General features: G+C 45.4%; 1 protein-coding gene across 16 annotated transcripts in view; it reads left to right on the top strand.

The window, feature by feature from the left end:
• The window catches only part of BAZ2B (bromodomain adjacent to zinc finger domain 2B), a 1,147,511-nt gene that overhangs the window by 900,003 nt on the left and 226,205 nt on the right, over positions 1–21,303 (top strand). For all 16 annotated transcript variants that reach the window (XM_029605562.1, XM_029605561.1, XM_029605560.1 and 13 more), the window contains one exon: positions 14,998–15,138. In XM_029605562.1, the coding sequence (XP_029461422.1) occupies positions 14,998–15,138 (141 nt within the window). The remainder of the gene's footprint in view (positions 1–14,997; positions 15,139–21,303) is intronic.

Below are 21,303 nucleotides of genomic sequence, written 5' to 3'. Positions count from 1 at the left end.
AAGCCTGTGTGTTATGATTGACAACCAGCTCACCCTTAAACCCTTCATAAAATCTATCCTCAGTGACTGCTACTTCAAGCTGCAAACGATTAAAAAAACTCCGACCACTGCTATACTTCACCAACTTTCGCACCGTTTTACAGTCTATTGTCTTTTCCAAAATAGACTATTGTAATGCCCTACTCCTTTGCCTCCCCTCCACCTATACCAAACCTTTACAACTCTTACAGAATGCCTCAGCACGCATCCTTATAAATTATAAAAAGAGAGATCATATTACACCTACACTCTTAGAGCTACATTGGCTTCCAATTAAATCGAGAATCCTATACAAAACCTTAAAACCTTATCCCTCATTCATAAGTGCATCATAAATGAGGACACTCACTGGATCAACCCTCCACTCACACCACGTACCTCCACAAGACCTACTCGTTCCACCCACCAAGGAACGTTCCCCCCCTTCGATCAAGTCCACCAAACTTACTCCACAACAAAAAGAGCCTTCTCACTGGCTGACCCCACCCTATGGAACGCCATGCCTCCAGACTTACGTACTGAAACCTCCACCCCTAAATTTAAAAAAAACAAACTAAAAACTTGGCTGTTTCTACAGGCCTTTCCCTCAAATACCCCTCATTGCTGAACCACCTGACAATGTAAATGAATACATTCTGTTGCTCTACATTCTATCGATACCATATATTTCTGAATATTATTGTATATATTTACCTGTATACCCAGTTTTTCCTGGCCTTGTTCTCTAGCTTCTTGTTTTAACTTAATAACCAACCTCATCTCCTTATATACTTTTAACTTCTTTTCCGAGATACCCCTTCAAAAATGTTGTACCTAGTTAATCGGTAATTCATAAAATTGTACCTAGTTAATCTGTATTCAGCCCAGTGCTATAGTTCTTGTTCTATGTAAAAGCTTCGCCTGTTGTTGCGGCGACATTTTATGTTTCATGTAAACCGATATGATGTGCAAATGGATGTCGGTATATAAAAATGCTAAATAAATAAAATAAAAAAATAAAAATAAACTTACAGCACAGGGAGTATGAAGAAGTAGCTATTCACTGGTTACTTTATGCAAGTTTCACTATTGCAGTAAACCAGTGCAAATTATCTTCATTTTTATTGTGTTAGGTCTTAAAAGCAAGGCCTCATTTCTATCACATTTTCATGAGAAGAGTATCTCAGGTTTAAAATCTTTTAGTCTGAAGTAATTTAATCTTTTTATTGTAGCCTTATATGAAGACTTCTACTTGACCAGTGTATTTTCATTATGATCTACTCGAAGATATCAGATTCCATGCTTTGCAATATTAGTAACTGACTATGCCTAACTATGTGTTAGGCATAGTCAGTTACTGATATTGCTAAATTTCAAAATTACCTACATTTGTGATACAAGTTCTAGGTAAACTGTCCCTCACTTGTATTTCAGTGAAATAGAAAAGAGATGGCTATGGTCATGATTTCTTTGTTTCCTGATAAGCCTTCAGTTTTGCTTACTGCATACTTCAATTACTCCTATTGGGAAAACTCTTGCCATTGGTATGCTTAGGTTATGACCACCCAAATAAACAGATTTGAGATACTGTACCCAAAGATGTACCAAATAGCTATACAGTTTGAGCAACTTTGGCCAGATGGTATCCAACGCAGCCAAAGTATAAATCGGTAGTATAACGAGACCACTAAATTTTTAAGATACCAAGAGCTATAGAGTATGATCTGCTTTGGCAGCTTTACATACCATAACTGTCTTTTGTAGTTTGGGACAGTTAACTTGAGGAATTTAATATGTGCAGCATGCACCCACTTAAATGTCCATGCTGCCTTTAGTGTGGGCCTTTTGGTGTTGGGCATACTGTATATTATTATGTTATTGATTAAATGTTAAATGCATTATTAATGTGGCTTTAGTGACTCAGTACCACAAAGAAGTACTCTCTAAACAAAAAGAAAGAAATGGGAAATATGATACAAATATTAAGGAACTAAAGATATATTTTATTAAATGTAAAGGGTCCTCACAGCCTGTCTTCTCCCCACCCGACCCAGTAGTCACAAATCTATGATGGTCCTAATGGATCCCCTCATGCCAAGCCTTTGCAGAGTATAAATGAAATTTAAACCCCACTGCCCCTTAGTCCCCTCCCCCCCCCCCCCAACTTACCTCTTAAGGAACAGGTGCAATCCTCACTTGCTCTTGTCGCACTGGTTTCCATTTTCCTGAACAGCGACAGCTGATCCCATGCATTCTTTTGCTCTAAACATGTGAGAAGGGAGCACATGGATTCAGCTGGTATCATTTTAGAAAATGGCACTAACAGAGCAGAAGTGAGTGAGGATTGTTTTTGCCCCCAGAAGACTTGCTCTATATGGGGTAAATTCAGGGTGGGACTTTGGGGATACTCTTCTGATAAAGGAGCAGAATCTGGAAGGGAGAGCATAACAAACTCTTTGGCTTTTGTATATTAATGCCGTATTCAGGGATCACAGTGGGGGTATCCACTAGGACCATCGGAGGTGGGGGGAAGTAGATGGGCTGAGAGGCCCCTTTAAAACATGGCAGCCACCAATGGAGTTAACAGCACCAGAAATCTTCTGCAGTTTGCCATGATCAGGAACACATGCAAAATTTTCTACGGTTACAAATGAGCTCATTTGCATTGATAGCAAAATTTCACAAAATAGCTGCTAACGTGTGGGAAAAAGAATTATAGTTAGAGGTCTATATACTAAGCATTTTCCCCATAGTTTTAAAATGGCCAAACATGAGGAAAAAACTTGTATTGTTAGTAGTAATAGTAGTATTTATTCCCCACCTTTTAGAACTATTATTCACTCAAAGCACATTACAGTGAATTAAATCTGATAGTATGGTATAGATTAGGTAATAGTATGCTACAGATTAGCTAAGAACATAAGCATCATGCTGGGTCAGACCAAGGTCCATCGAGCCCATATGCTGTCTTTGACAGTGGCCAGTCCAGGTCACAAGTACCTGTCAGATCCCCAGTAATTGATCTATTGCTTGTATTTCACTTCCAAGAATAAGTGCTGGCTTTCCCAAGTCTACTTAGCTAATAATTGTTTATGGACTTTTCTTCCAGGAACTTTTCCAATCCTCTTTTGAACCCCCACTGTGTTAGTTGCTTTGACCACATCCTCCAGCAACAGATTCTATAGCTTGATTGAGTGAAAAAATATTTCTTTCGATTTATTTTAAATCTGCTGGTTGCTAGTTTCATGGCGTGTTCCCTAGGTCTAGTGTTGTTAGAAAGGGTAAATAACCATTCCCTGTTTTCCCTTTCCCACCTCACATGATTTTATAAATTTCAGTCTCTTTTCCAAGCTGAAGAGTTCTACTCTGTTTAGTCTTTCTCCAGTAGGGAGCTTTTCCATCCTCCTTTATCATTTTCATCACCCTTCTCTGTATCTTTTCTATGTCCGCTATGTCTTTTTTGAGATAGGGCAATCAGAACTATACACCATACTCGTGGTGTTGTCGCACCATGGATCTGTGCAAGGGCATTATGATATTCCAGCTTTGTTTTCTAATATTCTATTTGCCCTTTTTTTTTTTTTTTTACTGCTATGGCACATTGAACCAAAGAGATTAAAGGTATTGTCCACAAGGATTTCGAGGTCCTTTTCCTGGGTGCGGATTCCTAAAATGGAAGCTAGCATTGTGTACCTGTAATTGGGATTATTTTTCCTTATGTGCATTACTTTGCACTTGTCCACATTAAATTGCATCTCCTAGTCTCACAAAATCCATTTGCAGTTCTTCATAATCTACTGCTGTTTTAGCAACTCAAAATAATTGTGTCCTCCTCGAATTTGGTCACCTCGCTCATCCATCCCTTTCTTCAGATCATTTATGAATATGTTAGATAGCACAGGTCCCAATATAGACCCCTGGGCATCCAACTAATGACTCTTCTCCATTTGGAAAATTGACCATTTAGTCCTGCCCTCTGTGCCTGTCTTTTATTCAGTTATCAATCTACATTAAGACACTGCCTTCGATCCCATGATCTCAAAATTTCCTGAGGAATCTATCATGAGGGACTTTGTTTAATGCCTTCTGAAAATCCAAATACATTGTCAATTATCTCATAGTAAATTGGTAAGATAGAATTTCCCTTTGTGAAAACCATGCTGATTCTTCTTCCATTAACTATATCTGTGTGGTCAGTAATTTTGTTTTTAAGAATAGCTTCAACCATTTTGTCCAGCACAGACATCAGGCTCACCGGTCTGTAGTTTCCCAGATCACCCTGAAACCCTTTTTAAAAATTTGCATCACATTGGCCACTCTCTAGTCTTCTGGTACTGCAGATAATGGGTAGGGTGCTACAGATTGGGTAATGAGAGAGAGACAGGATAAATTTAGGTAGGTGATATAGTGCAGTAACATGGGTACACATTGGATACTTTAACAAGTTGGTAATATATAAACTATGACTGACAGAGCATAAATATGTAGTACAAAATGATGTCATAGCATGTGATAAGGGGTTAATAATGAGGGAGAAAATAGGGTGGTGTACTGTGTGTCTTGGAGTTCATCTCTTCCTTTTCAAGCTTGACAGAAGAGCCAGGCCTTCATGTGCCTCCCAAATTGTTGGTAAACTTACTCCAGGAGAGAGTTCCAAGGATGGCGGCTGCTCCTGTGAAGGCCCATCATTGGGTGTCAGATCTTTTGATGTCTTTCATTGGAAGTGTGATTATGGAGGTTCCTAGGAAGGTTCATAATGTCCTGACCATTGTGTATTGAGGTAGATGGCCTTTAGGAACTCTTGACTTTTTCCTCTCAGGGTCTTGAGGGTTAGGGTCAGGATTTTGAATTTGGCCCTGTAGGATACTCGAATCCAGTGAAATTTTTATAGAATGGGTGTGTTGTGAGCCTGTTTACTACAGCACTCTAGCAATCGAACTGCAATGTTTTGAATAAGTTGGAGTTTGTGTATGTCTTTAGAGATCTTACCATGTTATAGTGTATTGCAGTAGTCTAGTTGTGAAGTAATCATGGCATGGGATAATCATAGACCCCCTAAGTTCTTTACAGGCCTGGCTCCAAAATTAAAAGATCAGAGGTCTGAGATCCATGAAAACCCCAAGAAGTTTTGCAGTTTTAGATGTTATGCAGTGTGCAAATTGCTGATCATTTTTATATGCAGAAAAGTCTAAGGTTTTACATCAAATTGAAATATCAGTGACATAAAATAATGATGCTTTAAGCATTAAATCACTCTGAAAAACTAGGGGAAAGAGGAAGAAAAGCGAATGTTAAAACATAGACAGCATTCTCCCAGGACAAGCAGGATGGTAGTCCTCACAGATGGGTGACAGCATCAGATGGAGCCCTGTCACGGAACACTTTTGTCAAAGTTTCTAGAACTTTGACTGGCACACTGAGCATGCCCAGCATGCCATCAACCCTGTGGCCACACGGGGTCCCCCTTTAGTCTCTTTTTTTCTGCGCAGCGATTGCCTTGCGGTTACTGGAGCTCTGTGAGAGGTTTTCCTCACATAGAATACTTCGAAGTTTTCTTCAAAATGGTTTCCCCGTTCGGGGTCCCCCATTGCGCATCGACTTCGCCGACGTCCGGTAAGTCCATTTCGTGTTTTTGCGGTCAGTTCCTGGCTGTTTACTTCTCGGTTACCGACCGCACTCTGCCTCTTTTTGTCATGGCGACCGGTTTTCGGAAGTGTCCACAGACGATGTCCATAACGGACCTACACAACGTCTGTGTCCTGTGTTTCGTGCCTTCCTATGACATCTGTTGATGCCCAAGCTGTTCACAGATGACTCCCAAAGACTGTCATGCCTGCCTGGAGAAGATGGAGCACTTGTTTGGGTCCAAGCAATCTGCTCCATCGACTCCGGTGCTGGGTGCATCGAGTCGTGGGGATCACTCTGACTCGGGACCTTCCTGATCGAAGCCCCGCCAAGAAGACCAAGGAGTGGGAGCCCGCCCCTCACCGACATCAACGCATTCGAAGACTTCCGCATCATTGTCCTCGGCACCAGAGAAGGACTGGGCTGAACACTGTGGGAAGCATTGACACCGGCGGTCATCACCGTCTGGTGCCGGCACCAACGCCGGAGGGCATTGACATCGAACGAGTCCCCTCCGAAGAGGCCCCAGGCAGAGGAGGCCCCATCCTCCTCTGGACCTGGGATCCCAGGGCTTTCCCCACCAGTACCGGGTAACGAGCCTCCACAGATCCCCGTGAACGCTCCGGTGACACCCAGCCTGCCTTCTCCAGCGTCATTTTTGTCCGCATGCTTGTTTCGAGAGGAGCTGGATCACGTGGTCCAGCAGGCAGTGCTCAATGCCCTTCGAGGCCTTCATCCGCCACCGACACTGACCCCCATACCAGCATCAGAACTGGCGCCCTCCATGCTTGCATCTCTCCTGGAAAAGCTGGACTTCTTGCTCGGTATCATGCCGACGCAACTCGTACTGGCAGGGCCCTCTGTGCCCAGCCAGCCACCAGCGCCTCCTCCAGTCTCGATCCCGATTCCGGGCTCTTCAGAGGAGGAAAATGCAGCTCTGTGCCTATCTCCGCAGTCGGAGCCGCCGATGTTAGAGTCCGTCCCCAGGCCATCGGGCCTCCCGGTGCCTCGGCATCCCTCGCAGGCCCTGGTGCCCTCAATGCAGGTACCACTGCTGTCTCTGCCACTGCACTGTCCATCGTGCCCTGGGGATTAGCCTTTCTCCTCGACCCAGAGGCTTCATAAATGAGGAAGAGGCAGCCTATGACCCATGGGGGAAGGCCTCTTAACATTCCTCAGAGGCCTCCGAGGACCTTCTTTCAGAGCCTCCCCCCCCCCCCCCCCCCCCCCCCCCGGAAGAGAGACAGTGCTCACCTCTGGAGGATCTCTCCTTTGCCAGTTTCGTCAGGGAGATGGCGGAAACCATTCCCTTCCAGCTGTCAACAGAGGAAGATGCCCGCCACAAAATGTTGGAGGTCCTACAATTTGTGGACGCTCCTAAAGAGGTAATGGCTGTCCCGGTAACGAGGTTCTTCGAGACCTCCTTTACCGTCTGTGGGAACATCTAAGTACTGTGCCCCCGGTCAATGGACGGATGCTACCTACCTAGTGCAACAGGCCCTGGGTTTTCAAAAGAGCCAGTTGCCATACCAGTCGGTGGTGGTGGAATCGGCCCAGAAAAAGGACAAGAAGGACCCACCCTCACTCCTCCGCCCCTCCAGGAAAAGACCAAAGGCCTTAGTCGCTCTTGGGCGATGGGTTTTCCAGGGGTCTATGCTGATTGCGCGTATAGCTACATACCAGTTATACATGAATCAGTATAACAGGAACCTCTGGAAACAGGTCCAGGAGTTCTCGGAGACCCTGCCACAGCAGTTTTCCTTCAGAAAAGATTGGAAGCTGGGAAGCACGAAGTGAAGGCAACCTATGACGTTTTTGAAACAGCATCAAGGGTCTCAGCCGCAGGTATTAGTGCCAGATGCTGGGCCTGGCTCAAGGCCTTAGACCTTTGTCCAGAGGTCCAGGAAAAGTTAGTTGACCTCCCCTGTACAGGAGAAAACCTATTTGGGGACAAGAGCCGTGACGCAGTGGCCCAATTCCGGGACCACCATGAGACCCTGCGTCAGCTAACCACTGCCACCTCTGATGCCCCCTCAGCGACTTGTAGAGGTCCACATAGGGATACTAGGAGGCAATTTTACAAGCAATAGAGATACTACCTTCCAGCCTCCCGGGCTCATGTAGTTCAGTCCTCCCAAAGAGGGGCACCCTCGCCAAAGAGCACCTAGAGCTCAGCCAGCTTCCCAGCCTGGTCCTGCAGCTGGGTTTTGACTGGTATCCAGAGAGCAGAAACCAATCCCCTCTGTCCACACCATCCAGCCCACCTGTGGGAGGTCATCTCTGCCACTTCGTCAACCATTGGTTCCCAATCACCACTGACCGATGGGTATTGTCCATCATAGCTCACAGTTATCACCTGAATCTCCTCACTGTTCCTCCAGACTCTCCACCCTCCCCGGTGTGGAGCCTGATAGAGCATGCGGAGACCCTCGAGTTAGAACTCTCGGCCTGCAACAGTCCAGAGCCGTGGAACCGGTCCCTCAGGCTCAGTGGGGGCAAGGGTTCTACTCTCGATATTTTCTCATCCCAAAAAAAACAGGCGGCCTCTGTCCCATCCTCAATCTTCGAGCCTTAAACAGGTTCCTTTGCAGGGAACGGTTCAGAATGGTGTCCTTGGGCACCCTGCTTCTGTTTCTGCACCGAGGGGAGTGGCTCTGCTCTCTGGATCTACAGGACGCTTATGCGCACATTGAGATTTTTCATCCTCATCGCAAATATCTGCGCTTTATGATTGGCCACCTACCCTTTCAGTACAGGGTTCTACCCTTTGGCTAGCCTCCGCGCCCCAGGTCTTCACAAAGTGCCTGGCAGTGGTGGGAGCACATTTGCGCCGGAACGGGGTGCATATATTCCCATATCTGGACGATTGGCTCATCAAGAGTTCGTCAAGGGAAAGGGGCCCTTCAGTCCCTCAGCATGACTTTACACCTCCTCCAGTCACTGGGGTTTCTTGTCAACTACCCGAAATCCCAGCTGACTCCATCCCAGTGACTGACCTTCATAGGAGCGGACCTGGACACCACGGTAGCGAAGGCATTCCTCCCCAGCGAACACATAGCCACCCTGACAGGCCTAGTCAGATCCATCCGCTGCTGGCAAACAGCCTCTGCCCACCTGCTCCTGATGTTGCTGGGTCACATGGCAGCGGCAGTGCAGGTCACCCCAATGGCCTGCCTAGCCATGAGGGTCACGCAGTGGACCCTGCGGTCTCAGTGGTGACAAGCCACTCAGAAACACTCAGTAGTCACCCAAATAACTAATCCGCTCCAGCTCTCCCTCGCCTGATGGGCGCAGGTATCCAACTTGAGCAAGGGACTTCCCTTTTAGCCACCGGCTGCTCATGTGATCCTGACCACGGACACCTGCAACCTAGGCTTGGGGAGCCCATGTCAATGGCCTATAGTCACAAGGGGTCTGGTCGAGAGCTAAGGCAGCCTGCCAGATCAACTTCCTAGAACTGCGGGTGATGTGGTATGCCCTCTACACATTCCAGGACTGCCTGTGCAACAAAGTCGCCTTGATCCAGACGGACAACCAGGTAGCCATGTGGTACGTAAACAAATAGGGGGCATAGGCTCTGTTGCGTCCGTCGCTGCTCGACGCCCTCACTCCGCCCTCTTTACCTCTGTGGCGACTCTCTCCGGGTCTGATGGACGGTTAGCTGCCACGGCGTCTTCTTGCCATCTCCCTCCGGTGTCCCCAGTCCGGCATGACGCTGAGGATCCGCCATGTTGCCTGATGATGTAGGGCGTGCGCGCACTCCGATTGATGTACCAGCAAGGGCGCGAACCTCGGTGGCGTCCCCCTGAGATGACGTCATCCGCTTCCAATATAAAAGGTCTCAGTATTCGCTAACGATTCGAGTTAGCAAGGGGATTGCTTCGGCTTTTCTACCAAGCTACTCTGCCTCCTCGGACTTACCAGGGGTACCCGCTCCTTGGGGGTCTCGCTCTCTTTTCTTTATTTCAGATTACAGATAGGAACCGGTACTCGCTTCTCGAGGGCCCATGTTCCTGAACACTCTGAAGATTCTCTACTGCCTGGAAGCTATTGCAGGTACAGACATTTATGAGTTACCATCGCTCTCTCAGAGCTTTCCCTGGAACAAGGTACTCGTTCCTTGAGGGCCTAACCCTTTCCAGCTACTGAGCTTCCTTAAGATCTTATGTGAGTTTTGTCATCCAGTTCTGGCTATGAACACAGCATACCCTGTCTACTCACTATCTATAGTTTTTTTTACAGCTCAGCAACCCTGGGATCGCTGTTCCAGTACCTGAGGGACTTCAGCCTTGCCGGGCATATCGGCTCACTACTGCCACCTCTGGTGGTTCTACTAACCTGTCTAATAAAAGAACTATCTGTGTCTGTCTCCATATCCAAGCCTAGCCGGTGGTTCCTCTCAGGATATCCTCCTAGGGGTGCAGTCATCTGCCATTGGCCCAAGGATCCACCTATCTACATTCCTTTACAGCTGGGTGCCCTCTCCAAGCACTCCGCTGGTAACAGATTGCTACTCCTTCCCCATCAAGAGTCTTCAGCAACAGATTCATAACAGATTGCTGCTCCACAGTCTATACCTTAACAGATTGTTAACTATTCCCTCTACAGGAGCTGAGCATATCAGATTGCTACTCCTTCCACAGGAGCCAGTTCATAACAGATTGCTAACTCCTCCCTTCCTGAGGAGTAGAGCATAAGAGATTGTTAACTCCTCCCTCCACGGGAGCCGTTTCATAACAGGGTCCTATCTGCTCTGCCAAGAGGCGGCACAGATCTGGGCCTTGTCGCTTGCCATGCTCCTGTGAGCCATCTACCTGGCAGGCACCTCAGCCGGACATTCCAACCCCACAAGTTGTCCCTGAACCCCGGTGTAGTAGAAAGGATCTTCCACCAGTGGGGTCAGCCAGACGTAGATCTCTCTGCGTCCTCACAGACCACAAGGTGGACCGATTCTGCTCCCTGCACGGGGACTGGGAGAGACTGGCCTTGGATGCCTTCACCCACTCCTGGAGTGCAGGCCTCCTATATGCGTACCCTCCGATTCTGCTAATGGGAAAGACTCTCGTGAAGCTACAGCAGGACTGAGGCTCCATGATGAAATTTCAGACCTATTAGTAAAATTTTGTACCTTATCATTAAAATCATCCATTGTACCTGAAGACTGGAGGATAGCAAATGTAACCCCAATATTTAAAAAGGGCTTCAGGGGTGATCCGGGAAACTACAGACCGGTTAGCCTGACTTCAGTGCCAGGAAAAATAGTGGAAAGTGTTCTAAACATTAAAATCACAGAACATATAGAAAGACATGGTTTAATGGAACAAAGTCAGCATGGCTTTACCCAGGGCAAGTCTTACCTCACAAATCTGCTTCACTTTTTTGAAGGAGTTAATAAACGTGGATAAAGGTGAACCGGTAGATATAGTATACTTGGATTTTCAGAAGGCGTTTGACAAAGTTCCTCATGAGAGGCTTCTAGGAAAAGTAAAAAGTCATGGGATAGGTGGCGATGTCCTTTCGTGGATTGCAAACTGTAAAAGACAGGAAACAGAGAGTAGGATTAAATGGACAATTTTCTCAGTGGAAAGGAGTGGGCGGTGGAGTGCCTCAGGGATCTATATTGGGACCCTTACTTTTCATGAGAGGCTTCTAGGAAAAGTAAAAAGTCATGGGATAGGTGGCGATGTCCTTTCGTGGATTGCAAACTGGCTAAAAGACAGGAAACAGAGAGTAGGATTAAATGGACAATTTTCTCAGTGGAAGGGAGTGGGCGGTGGAGTGCCTCAGGGATCTATATTGGGACCCTTACTTTTCAATATATTTATAAATGATCTGGAAAGAAATACGACGAGTGAGATAATCAAATTTGCAGATGACACAAAATTATTCAGAGTAGTTAAATCACAAGCAGATTGTGATAAATTGCAAGAAGACCTTGTGAGACTGGAAAATTGGGCATCCAAATGGCAGATGAAATTTAATGTGGATAAGTGCAAGATGATGCATATAGGGAAAAATAACCCATGCTATAATTACACAATGTTGGGTTCCATATTAGGTGCTACAACCCAAGAAAAAGATCTAGGTGTCATAGTGGATAACACATTGAAATCGTTGGTTCAGTATGCTGCGGCAGTCAAAAAAGCAAACAGAATGTTGGGAATTATTAGGGAATGGAGAATAAAACGGAAAATGTCATAATGCCTCTGTGTATCGCTCCATGGTGAGACTGCACCTTGAATACTGTGTACAATTCTGGTCGCCGCATCTCAAAAAAGATATAATTGCGATGGAGAAGGTACAGAGAAGACCTACCAAAATGATAAGGAGAATGGAACAGCTCCCCTATGAGGAAAGACTAAAGAGGTTAGGACTTTTCAGCTTGGAGAAGAGACGACTGATGCGGGATATGATAGAGGTGTTTAAAATCATGAGAGGTCTAGAACGGGTAGATGTGAATCGGTTATTTACTCTTTCGGATAGTAGAAAGACTAGGGGGCACTCCATGAAGTTAGCATGGGGCACATTTAAAACTAATCGGAGAAAGTTCTTTTTTACTCAACGTACAATTAAACTCTGGAATTTGTTACCAGAGAATGTGGTCAGTGCAGTTAGTATAGCTGTGTTTAAAAAAGGATTGGATAAGTTCTTGGAGGAGAAGTCCATTACCTGCTATTAAGTTCACTTAGAGAATAGCCACTGACATTAGTAATGGCAACATGGAATAGACTTAGTTTTTGGGTACTTGCCAGGTTCTTATGGCCTGGATTGGCCACTGTTGGAGACAGGATGCTGGGCTTGATGGACCCTTGGTCTGACCCAGTATGGCATTTTCTTATGTTCTTATGTTGTTATGATCCTCATAGCCTCGCATTGGCAGTATCAGATCCGGTTTCCCATTCTCCGCGACCTCTCTGTCCAGGAGCCCCTTCGCTTGGGCACCTCGCCTGACCTCATCACACAGTATCAGGGCAGACTATGCCACACGAACCTCCAGTCGCTGTCCCTAACAGCCTGGATGTTGAAAGGACGATACTGCAGTCTCTCGACCTTTCTGATAATGTCTCGCGGATCCTAGTAGCTTCGTGAAAGTCTTCCACGTGGAATTCGTATCAGGCAAAGTGGAAAAGGTTCTCCTCTTGGTGCATGCAGGAAGGCTTTGACCCCTTCTCTTGCCCCACACGGAGGCTTTTGGACTACCTCTGCCTTTTGGACTACCTCTGGTGCCTTTTTGGAGTTTGATCTTTAGACATCCTCAATCTGGGTACATCTGAGTGCCATTAGCGCCTACCATCAAGGGGTGGGCGATACCCCAGTCTTGGTCCAGCCATTGGTAGGGTGCTTCATGAGAGGCTTACTTCAGCTGAAGCCTCCATTATGTCGTCCTGTTGTGGCATGGGACCTCAACATAGTGCTGGCTTGGCTCATGCGGCCTCCGTTTGAGCCTCTGTGCTCCTGCGAGTTCAAGTACCTCACTTGGAAAGTTCTCTTCCTCATGGTGGTTACTTCCGCTCGCAGAGTCAGTGAGCTGCAGGCCCTAGTGACCTACCCGCCTTACACAAGGTTCTTCCATGACAGGGTGGTACTGTGCACTCACCCCAAATTCCTGCCTAATGTAGTGATTGACTTCCATGTAAATCAGTCCATTGTGTTGCCCACCTTTTTCCCCGAGGCCACATTCACACCCAGGTTAGTGGGCTCTGCATACGTTGGACTGCTGCAAGCATGCCCTTGCCTTTTATTTGGACCGCACCGCAGCCCACAGGCAGTCCACCCAACTCTGTCTCCTTCGACAAGAATAGACTGGGAGTTGCGGTGAGCAAGCAGACCCTCTCAAATTGGTTGGCGGGCTGTATTGCTTTCTGCTACCAGCAAGCAGGCCTTCCGCTCGAGGGACGAGTTAAAGCACACTCGGTGAGGGCCATGGCAGCATCAGTGGTGCACTTCTGGGCAGATTCCTCCACACCTTCGTAGCCCATTATTGCCTGGACAAGGATGGATGACATGACAGCGTCTTTGGCCAGTTTCTCCTCTGTAATTTGTTTCCAGTATAACAACCCAACTCTTCCTACCTAGGGACCAGTATGATGTTCAGGCTGCCCCGTTGTTGCCAATAGCGCCCCTGTTTTGCCTGTTGCACATTATTGGGTGCTAGTTGGCCCAGGGTGTTTCAGGGATAGCCTGCAGCTCGCTATTCACCCATCTGTGAGGACTACCATCCTGCTTGTCCTGGGAGAAAGCAGAGTTGCTTACCTGTAACAGGTGTTCTCCCAAGACGACAGGATGTTAGCCCTCACGAAACCCGCCCGCCACCCCTCGGAGTTGGGTTCGCTGACGTTTACTTATTTTATTTTTCTCTCATGCTTTTTTGCTATAAAACGAGACTGAAGGGGGATCCCATGTGGCCACGGGGTTGATGGCATGCTCAGTGTGCCAGTCAAAGTTCTTGAAACTTTGACAAAAGTGTTCCGTGATAGGGCTCCATCTGATGTCACCCATCTGTGAGGACTAACATCCTGCAGTCTTGGGAGAACACCTGTTACAGGTAAGCAACTCTGCTTTCCCATCCTCTTGAAATAAAATGGAAAAATCAAATAATCATTTTTTATTTTTGATTGGTGCAAGAGAGAGAGCTAAACAGAGCCTAGAAATACTTCATCTCAGTTATTACACCTAAAATTTTTAAAGATAGTTATACAATAGGTAACTCAAATTTTCAAAAGTCACATAATTACTTAAGTTAAAAGGCTAAGAACTTCATCACCCAGTTCTTAGCCTTTTTTTTGTTTTCAGCTTGGTTGCTTACTGATTCCTTTTCCTAGTTTTCTTTCTTTGCCTTCTGTGTGTCTTCCGCTATCTTTCTCTACCCTTCATATGTCTTTCTTATCTATCTCTTTTCTGTTACGTATTTCCACCATCATCACCTTTATCTCTATTCATTCTTTTCACCTTTCCTCTTGACTTTCACATCTCACCCTTGTATCTTATTTCTCTAACTCCCCAGTCTCAGAACTTCCCCAGCCCTCCATCTACCCCTGTGTCTCACCCCCCAGCTCTCATCTCAAACTGTTTTACGTCTGTCCCTTCATTAGTTTGTCATCTATTCCTGCTGTCATCTCTCCAGCCATTCATCTCCATTTTCTAATCCCCAAAGCCCTCTATCTCCCCTTCCCTTAGGACTCCCTCTTTTCCTCTCTCTCTTGCCCTAACTCTTGAAGCACTTCTTATCTCCATTATCCCAGTTATTTAATTATTGAGTATACTCTGTATGATCAGCAAAGTATACGTTCTTTCAGTGAAACTGTTTCCTGGTTTCAATTATTCCAGTGTATTTGTTATTAATTTCTGTTAAAGGAAAAAGAACGGTTAAAGCAAGAAAAAAGAGATGAAAAAAGGCTAAATAAGGAGCGCAAACTTGAACAGCGAAGATTGGAGTTAGAAATTGCTAAGGAGTTAAAAAAGCCCACTGAAGATATGTGCTTAGCAGATCAGAAGGTAATGTAATCTATGATGATTTGTATGGAAAGTACTATTTTCAAATATGTATATTTATATTATGTTAATTTTCTGTCTCTGTATTTTTTCTCATTATACCAACTTATCTTTAAAAACTATATTTCATCCTGCTGAACCAGTCCAATCCAGTCTGTACAGGTGGGTTATGTTCTCCTACCAGCAGATGGAGGCAGAGCACCAAGACTTTCTCTGACACATCATCCCTATATATAGGTGGTGCAGCACAGATAACCTCCAGTGTTCTCTGCATCCAACAGATGGTAGGACACACTGGTGGTGCAGCAAGAGCCTAGAAGTTTATGACTTTTCTGCAGGCCAGGCCTTTGGTTCTGCTGGGACAGCGAGCCCAAATACAAGACTCCCTCCAGAGGGAACTTGGTAGAGTCTGAGGGGAGGAGATTTTTCTCTATTAAAAAGAAAAAAGATGGTGGACTTAGCCTGCAACCTTTACTGCTGATCAGCATTTGAATAGAATCCTTCATCCTCTCCCTCCTATTTTCCACCTGCCTGTCGCTTTAAGAAGCAGCTTACAAAAAAAAAAAAGTCAACAGAAAGCAGTAACTGAGTTTTGCCCCGGAGGACCTTTGTTGGCATTCACAGGTTGCTGCAGTCCTGTTGGACAGTATTCCTGTACCAATCTTTGTTTGTTTGTTGCGTTAAAATTATGAACGTCACTTTGTAAACCATTGTGATCTACACATGGAATGAAGGTATATAAAATGTTTAAATAAATAAATTTTCCACTTGCAGGGTAAGTTGACTGCACAGGAAGAGGTGTCACCAAAATGAGGCATCAGGTGCCTCAGACCCAATATGGATAAAGCAGAGCGCGACCGCCGTTGTGCTGCCTGTGGCTCCAGGTGCTTGTCATCTGTAGCAGGCCATTTGATGTCCTGCTTTGTGGTCCAGGGATGCTGTGGCAGAGTGTTCTCAGCCCTCCAGTGGCTCTTACATCCTCCTCTCCCCCCCAACCCCACCCATCGTCAATCGAAAAAGCCTCATCGGCAGTCCCACAGTCAGCATCTGAGAGGGATCTCTCCCATGCAGTTTTTGACAGGAGCAGTTGCCATTTTGGACCTGTCACCAATGGATCTTCCAGGCCCTCTGCAGCCCCGGGTGAACTCTTCTGAGTTCACCCGGGGCTGCAGAGGGCCTGGAAGATCCCCAGTTTTGGCAGTATCTGAAAGGCCTCAGCATCGGTGTCCTTCACAGGTTTTGTCAAGGCCATGGCAGAATCTGTGCCTTTCCGGCTTTTAACAGAGCAGGACACCAGGCACAAGATGCTCGAGATTTTACAATTCATGAATGCCCCGTAAGCAGTAGTGGTGGCAGTGCCAGTCCATGACATTTTCAAGGAGCTGGTAACCCGCCTTTGGGAACACCCCATATCCGTGCCACTGGTTAACCAGAACATGGATGCAGTCTACCTAGTCCAACCGTTCACTGGGTTCGACCACCATCAACTCCACCACCAATCCGTGGTGGTTGAGTCATCCCTGCAGAAGGCTAAAAGGGTCCTCACGCATGCCTCAGCTCCCCCCCCCCCCCTTCCCTCCAGGTGCGAGCATAGAGCTCTGAATACCCTTGTATGCCATGCTGACTGCATGCATAGCTTGCTATCAACTATACATGGGGCAGTATTCCAGGAACCTGTGGAAACAGGTCCTTGAATGTTTGCCACCATAGACACAGGTATAATGATCAAATTTGAATTAATGACAGGAAGGGGGACAGTAAGTAAATCCATGACTCTAGCACTAAACTTTCAAAAGGGAAACTTTGACAAAATGAGGAAAATAGTTTTAAAAAAAAAACCCCCAAAAAACTGAAAGGTGCACCTACAAAGAATAAAGAGTGTGCAACAGGCGTGGACATTGTTTAAAAATACCGTTTTAGAAGTGCAATCCAGATGTATTCCACACATTAAGAAAGGTGAAAGGAAGGCCAAATGATTGCCGACATGGTTAAAAAGTTAGGTGAAAGAGGCTATTTTAGCCAAATGATCTTCATTCAAAAATTAGAAGAAGGATCCATCAGAGAAAAATAGGATAAAGCATAAACATTGGCAAGTTAAATGTAAAACATTGATAAGACAGGCTAAGAGAGATTTTGAAAAGAAGTTGGCCTTAGAGGCAAAACTCATAATAAAAACTTTTTAAAATATATCCGAAGCAGAAAGCCTGCAAGTTGGCCTGTTAGATGATCAAGGGGTTAAAGGGGCACTTAGGGAAGATAAGGCCATTGTGGAAAGACTAAACAAATTCTTTGTGTTTACTGAAGAGGACGTTGGGGAGATACCCATTCCGGAGACTATTTTCAAGGGTGATAATTGAGATAAACTGAACCAAATTAGGGTGAACCTGGAAGATGTAGTAGGCCAGATTGACAAACTGAAGAGTAGTGAATTACCTGGACTGGATGGTATACATCCCAGGGTTCTAAATTAAGTCAAAAATTAAATTTCAGACCAATTAGTAAAAATTTGTAACCTATTATTAAAATCTTCCATTGTACCTGAAGACTGGAAGATGACCAAAGTAACCCTGAATTTTAAAAAAGGCTCCAGAGGGGATCGGGAAACTATATGCTGGTGAGCCTGACTTCAGTGCCGGGAAAAATCGTGGAAACTGTTATAAAGAGTAAAATCAAAAAACATTTAGATAGACATGTTTTAATGGGACACAGCCAGCATGAATTTACCCAAGGGAAGTCTTGCCTCACAAATCTTCTGCATTTTTATGAAGGGGTAAATAAACATGTGGACAAAGGTGAACCAGTAGATGTGGTGTATTTGGATTTTCAGAAGGCGTTCAACAAAGTCCCTCATGAGAGGCTTCTAAGAAAACTAAAAAGTCATGAGATAGGAGGCGATATCCTTTTGTGGATTACAAACTGGTTAAAAGACAGGAAACAGAGTAGGATTAAATGGTTTGTTTTCACAGTGGAAAAAGGTAAACAGTGAAGTGCCTCAGGAATCTGTACTAGGACCGGTGCTTTTAAATATATTTATAAATGATCTAGAAAGGGGCATGTCGAGTGAGGTGCTTAAATTTGCAGTTGACACAAAATTATGCAGAGTAGTTAAGCTGATTGTGATAAATTGCAGGAAGGCCTTGTGAGACTGGAAGATTGGGCGTCCAAATGGCAGATGAAATTTAATGTGGACAAAGGCAAGGTGATGCATATAGGGAAAAATAACCCTTGCTTTGGTTACACGATGTTAGGTTCCACATTAGGAGTTACCAACCAGGAACGAGATCTAGGCATCATAGTGGATAATACATTGAAATCGTCAGCTCAGTGTGCTATAACAGTCAAAAAAAGCAAACAATGTTAGGAATTATTAGGAAGGGAATGGCAAATAAAATGGTGGATGTCATAATGCCTTTGTATCACTCCAAGGTGAAGACCACACCTTGAATACTGTGTGCAGTTCTGGTCGCCGCTTCTCAAAAAAGATATAGTTGCACTAGAGCAAGTACAGAGAAGGGCAACCAAAATGATAAAGGGGATGGAACAGCTCTCCTATGAGGAAAGGCTAAAGAGGTTAAGGCTGTTCAGCTTGGAAAAGAGATGGCTGAGGGGGGGGGGGGGATATGAAAGAGGTCTACAAAATCATGAAAGGACTTAAGCGAGTAAATGTGAATCGTTTATTCTTTCAGATAATGCAAGGACTAGGAGGCAGTCCATGAAATTAGCAAGTAGCTCATTTAAAACAAATTGGAGGGGGGGGGCGCTCTTCGACAGTTGATGGGAACAGACGTCTAATACAGGAGCTCTGTCCCTCACAAGCACTTTTAACGTCAAATTTGGCAAAAAACTTCCCGGAAACACGCTGAACAGCGTAACGAAGGACAATAATTACCCCTTATTGCAAATTTAATGGCAGCGAAAAAGAAACCCGCTGATTTACGGCAATTTTCGTATGGTAAACTGGCTGTTGAATCAGGGGCTGAAATGGGAGACTCAACTTGCCAAAGCTGCGATCTAGTGGACTCCTCGCCGGTCACCCATAACCTCAATCCTACCTCAGACACCAGCACAACTTATGAAGCGCTGTCTCAGGACAAAATCAGAAACTGGTTTATAGAACTGCGGTCGGACATGCGCCAGCACAACTCTGAAATCATGACTGCCGTGGCCGAACTCAGGATCTCAACGTGCTCGGAACACGTGTGGATGAAATCGACACAAGGGTCGAGCTCCATGGAGAGACGATTACCCACCTAACAACTCAACAAATGGCATTCCGAATGGATTTATCTCTTATTTCAGATAAAATTGAAGACCTCGAGAATCGTAACAGGCGCAGCAACCTTCACATACGAGGGGTCCCGGACAATGAAGAACACGTGGACGCGACCGATATCGCACAGCAAATCTGTGCATGTATCTTAACCAGCAAAGACCCGGAACAGAAGGAGCCGACTCCAATACCCTCGGACATCCGTCTTGACAGGGCCCATCAGGCGCTTGGGAAGCGCACAGATTCACACCCACGCGATATAATTATCTGCTTTCATGAGTATACCCAAAAGACAAAAGTCTATGAAGCAGCACGTCAGCAGAAAGAAATCAAATGGAAGAACAATAATCTGGCTATTTTTCAAGATCTAACTCCTGCAACTTTGAGCCGAAGATATGAACTACGTGAAGCCACAGCTAACCTGCATGAAAGCCAGATTAAGTATCGCTGGATCTACCCCTTTGGACTGCAGTTTCAGGTGAAGGGGATCACATACCGTATAAAGTCGCTAGAGGAGGCCACAGCAGTTTTTCAACAGGCATAGCTCACCATAACCTTCCAGGTACCCAAGATGGCCGCGGCCACCCACAAGATGGATACTCATCTCCGATGGCAAAGGGCTGGTAAGGGAGGCAAACGACTGCGCAGGCAGTCAGATGCACAACGCTCTCCTGCCAACAAACAAGGCTGAGGTTCAATCTCTCTGGACACGCTCTATACTATGAACACTGCTGGTAGGACAGTTGGCAGTACTTGCAGATCATAATAGCTCGCAAGTTGATTCAAACTTTGACGTTATTTAGGGTTACTTGTTTCTAGAATGTTCAGGGAATCTTACATTTTTCAAAGAAGGGACCATTTTCATTTTTATCACATCAGACCTTTATTGTTTCTTTTGGTCCATTATGTGGTGGGGGTGTTTCTGGGGGGCAGAGGGTGGCGGACTGTCTGGTTCCATTGGTGGATGCCAGTTCCCTCCGGAGTAAACTATTCCATGAAAGCAAGATGGAATGGTTTCAGGTTACTGGGTATGGCAACAAAGGTTTTTTCTTTTTGGTATCTGCATTGGGATAAAGCGGGGATATACTTTCTATACGTCAGTGGGTATTACTATGAGAAACGGGATCTGAGAGGCCTGGTTACTATTGAAACACATGGGGGTGGCCTGACTTATAGGAGATTACCTTTTTTCAGAATCAATGATGAGTTTGCGTATTTGCTCCCTTAATGTGAAGGGGCTGAATACTCTGCGAAAATGGCTATTATTAAAGAAAGAGCTCCAATCACAACATGCAGCTGTAGCTTTCGTGCAGGAAACGCATGCTCGGAAGCATCATGAGCCCTACTCTCCTTCCCACAATATACAGGTGCACATTGGGCGGCCAGCACTAAGAACTCCATGTATGCAGGGGTGGGCATACTACTTGCCAATTCTTTGTTTAAATATTTGGATCCCAAGGTAGATATATTCTGCTTAGAATATGGGTGGGTGCAAATATTTTTACCCTTCTCAATGTGAATCAGGTGGCATTTCTGGCCCAAATAGATCAGATACTTACGCAATTTGTTGAGGATGAGCTCATTATTGGAGGCGATTTTAATGCTACCAGAGATTATAAGCTTGATAGCTCGTCCAAAAGAAATACCACACGGAGCATGGGGAATGCATGACGTGATTTCCTGGAGAAATGGAGCTTGGTCAATATTTGGCGCCAGAGATACCCCAGATCGCGCTCATATACATTATTTTCTAAGCCCCATGATTCATACTCTCGCATTGATTACTTTTTCATAATTAGAACTTATCAGAATGCGGTCCAAAAGGCAGGTAAAGAAAATATCACATGGTCCGATCATGCCCCTTTTTGGATGGAGGTTAACCTGCAAGATTCTGACAT

Source organism: Rhinatrema bivittatum, chromosome 6, assembly GCF_901001135.1.
Source record: "Rhinatrema bivittatum chromosome 6, aRhiBiv1.1, whole genome shotgun sequence".
Taxonomy (NCBI): Eukaryota; Metazoa; Chordata; class Amphibia; order Gymnophiona; family Rhinatrematidae; genus Rhinatrema; species Rhinatrema bivittatum.
The sequence above is the reverse complement of the archived record's forward strand: the minus strand, read 5'-3'. Positions and strand labels throughout refer to the sequence as shown.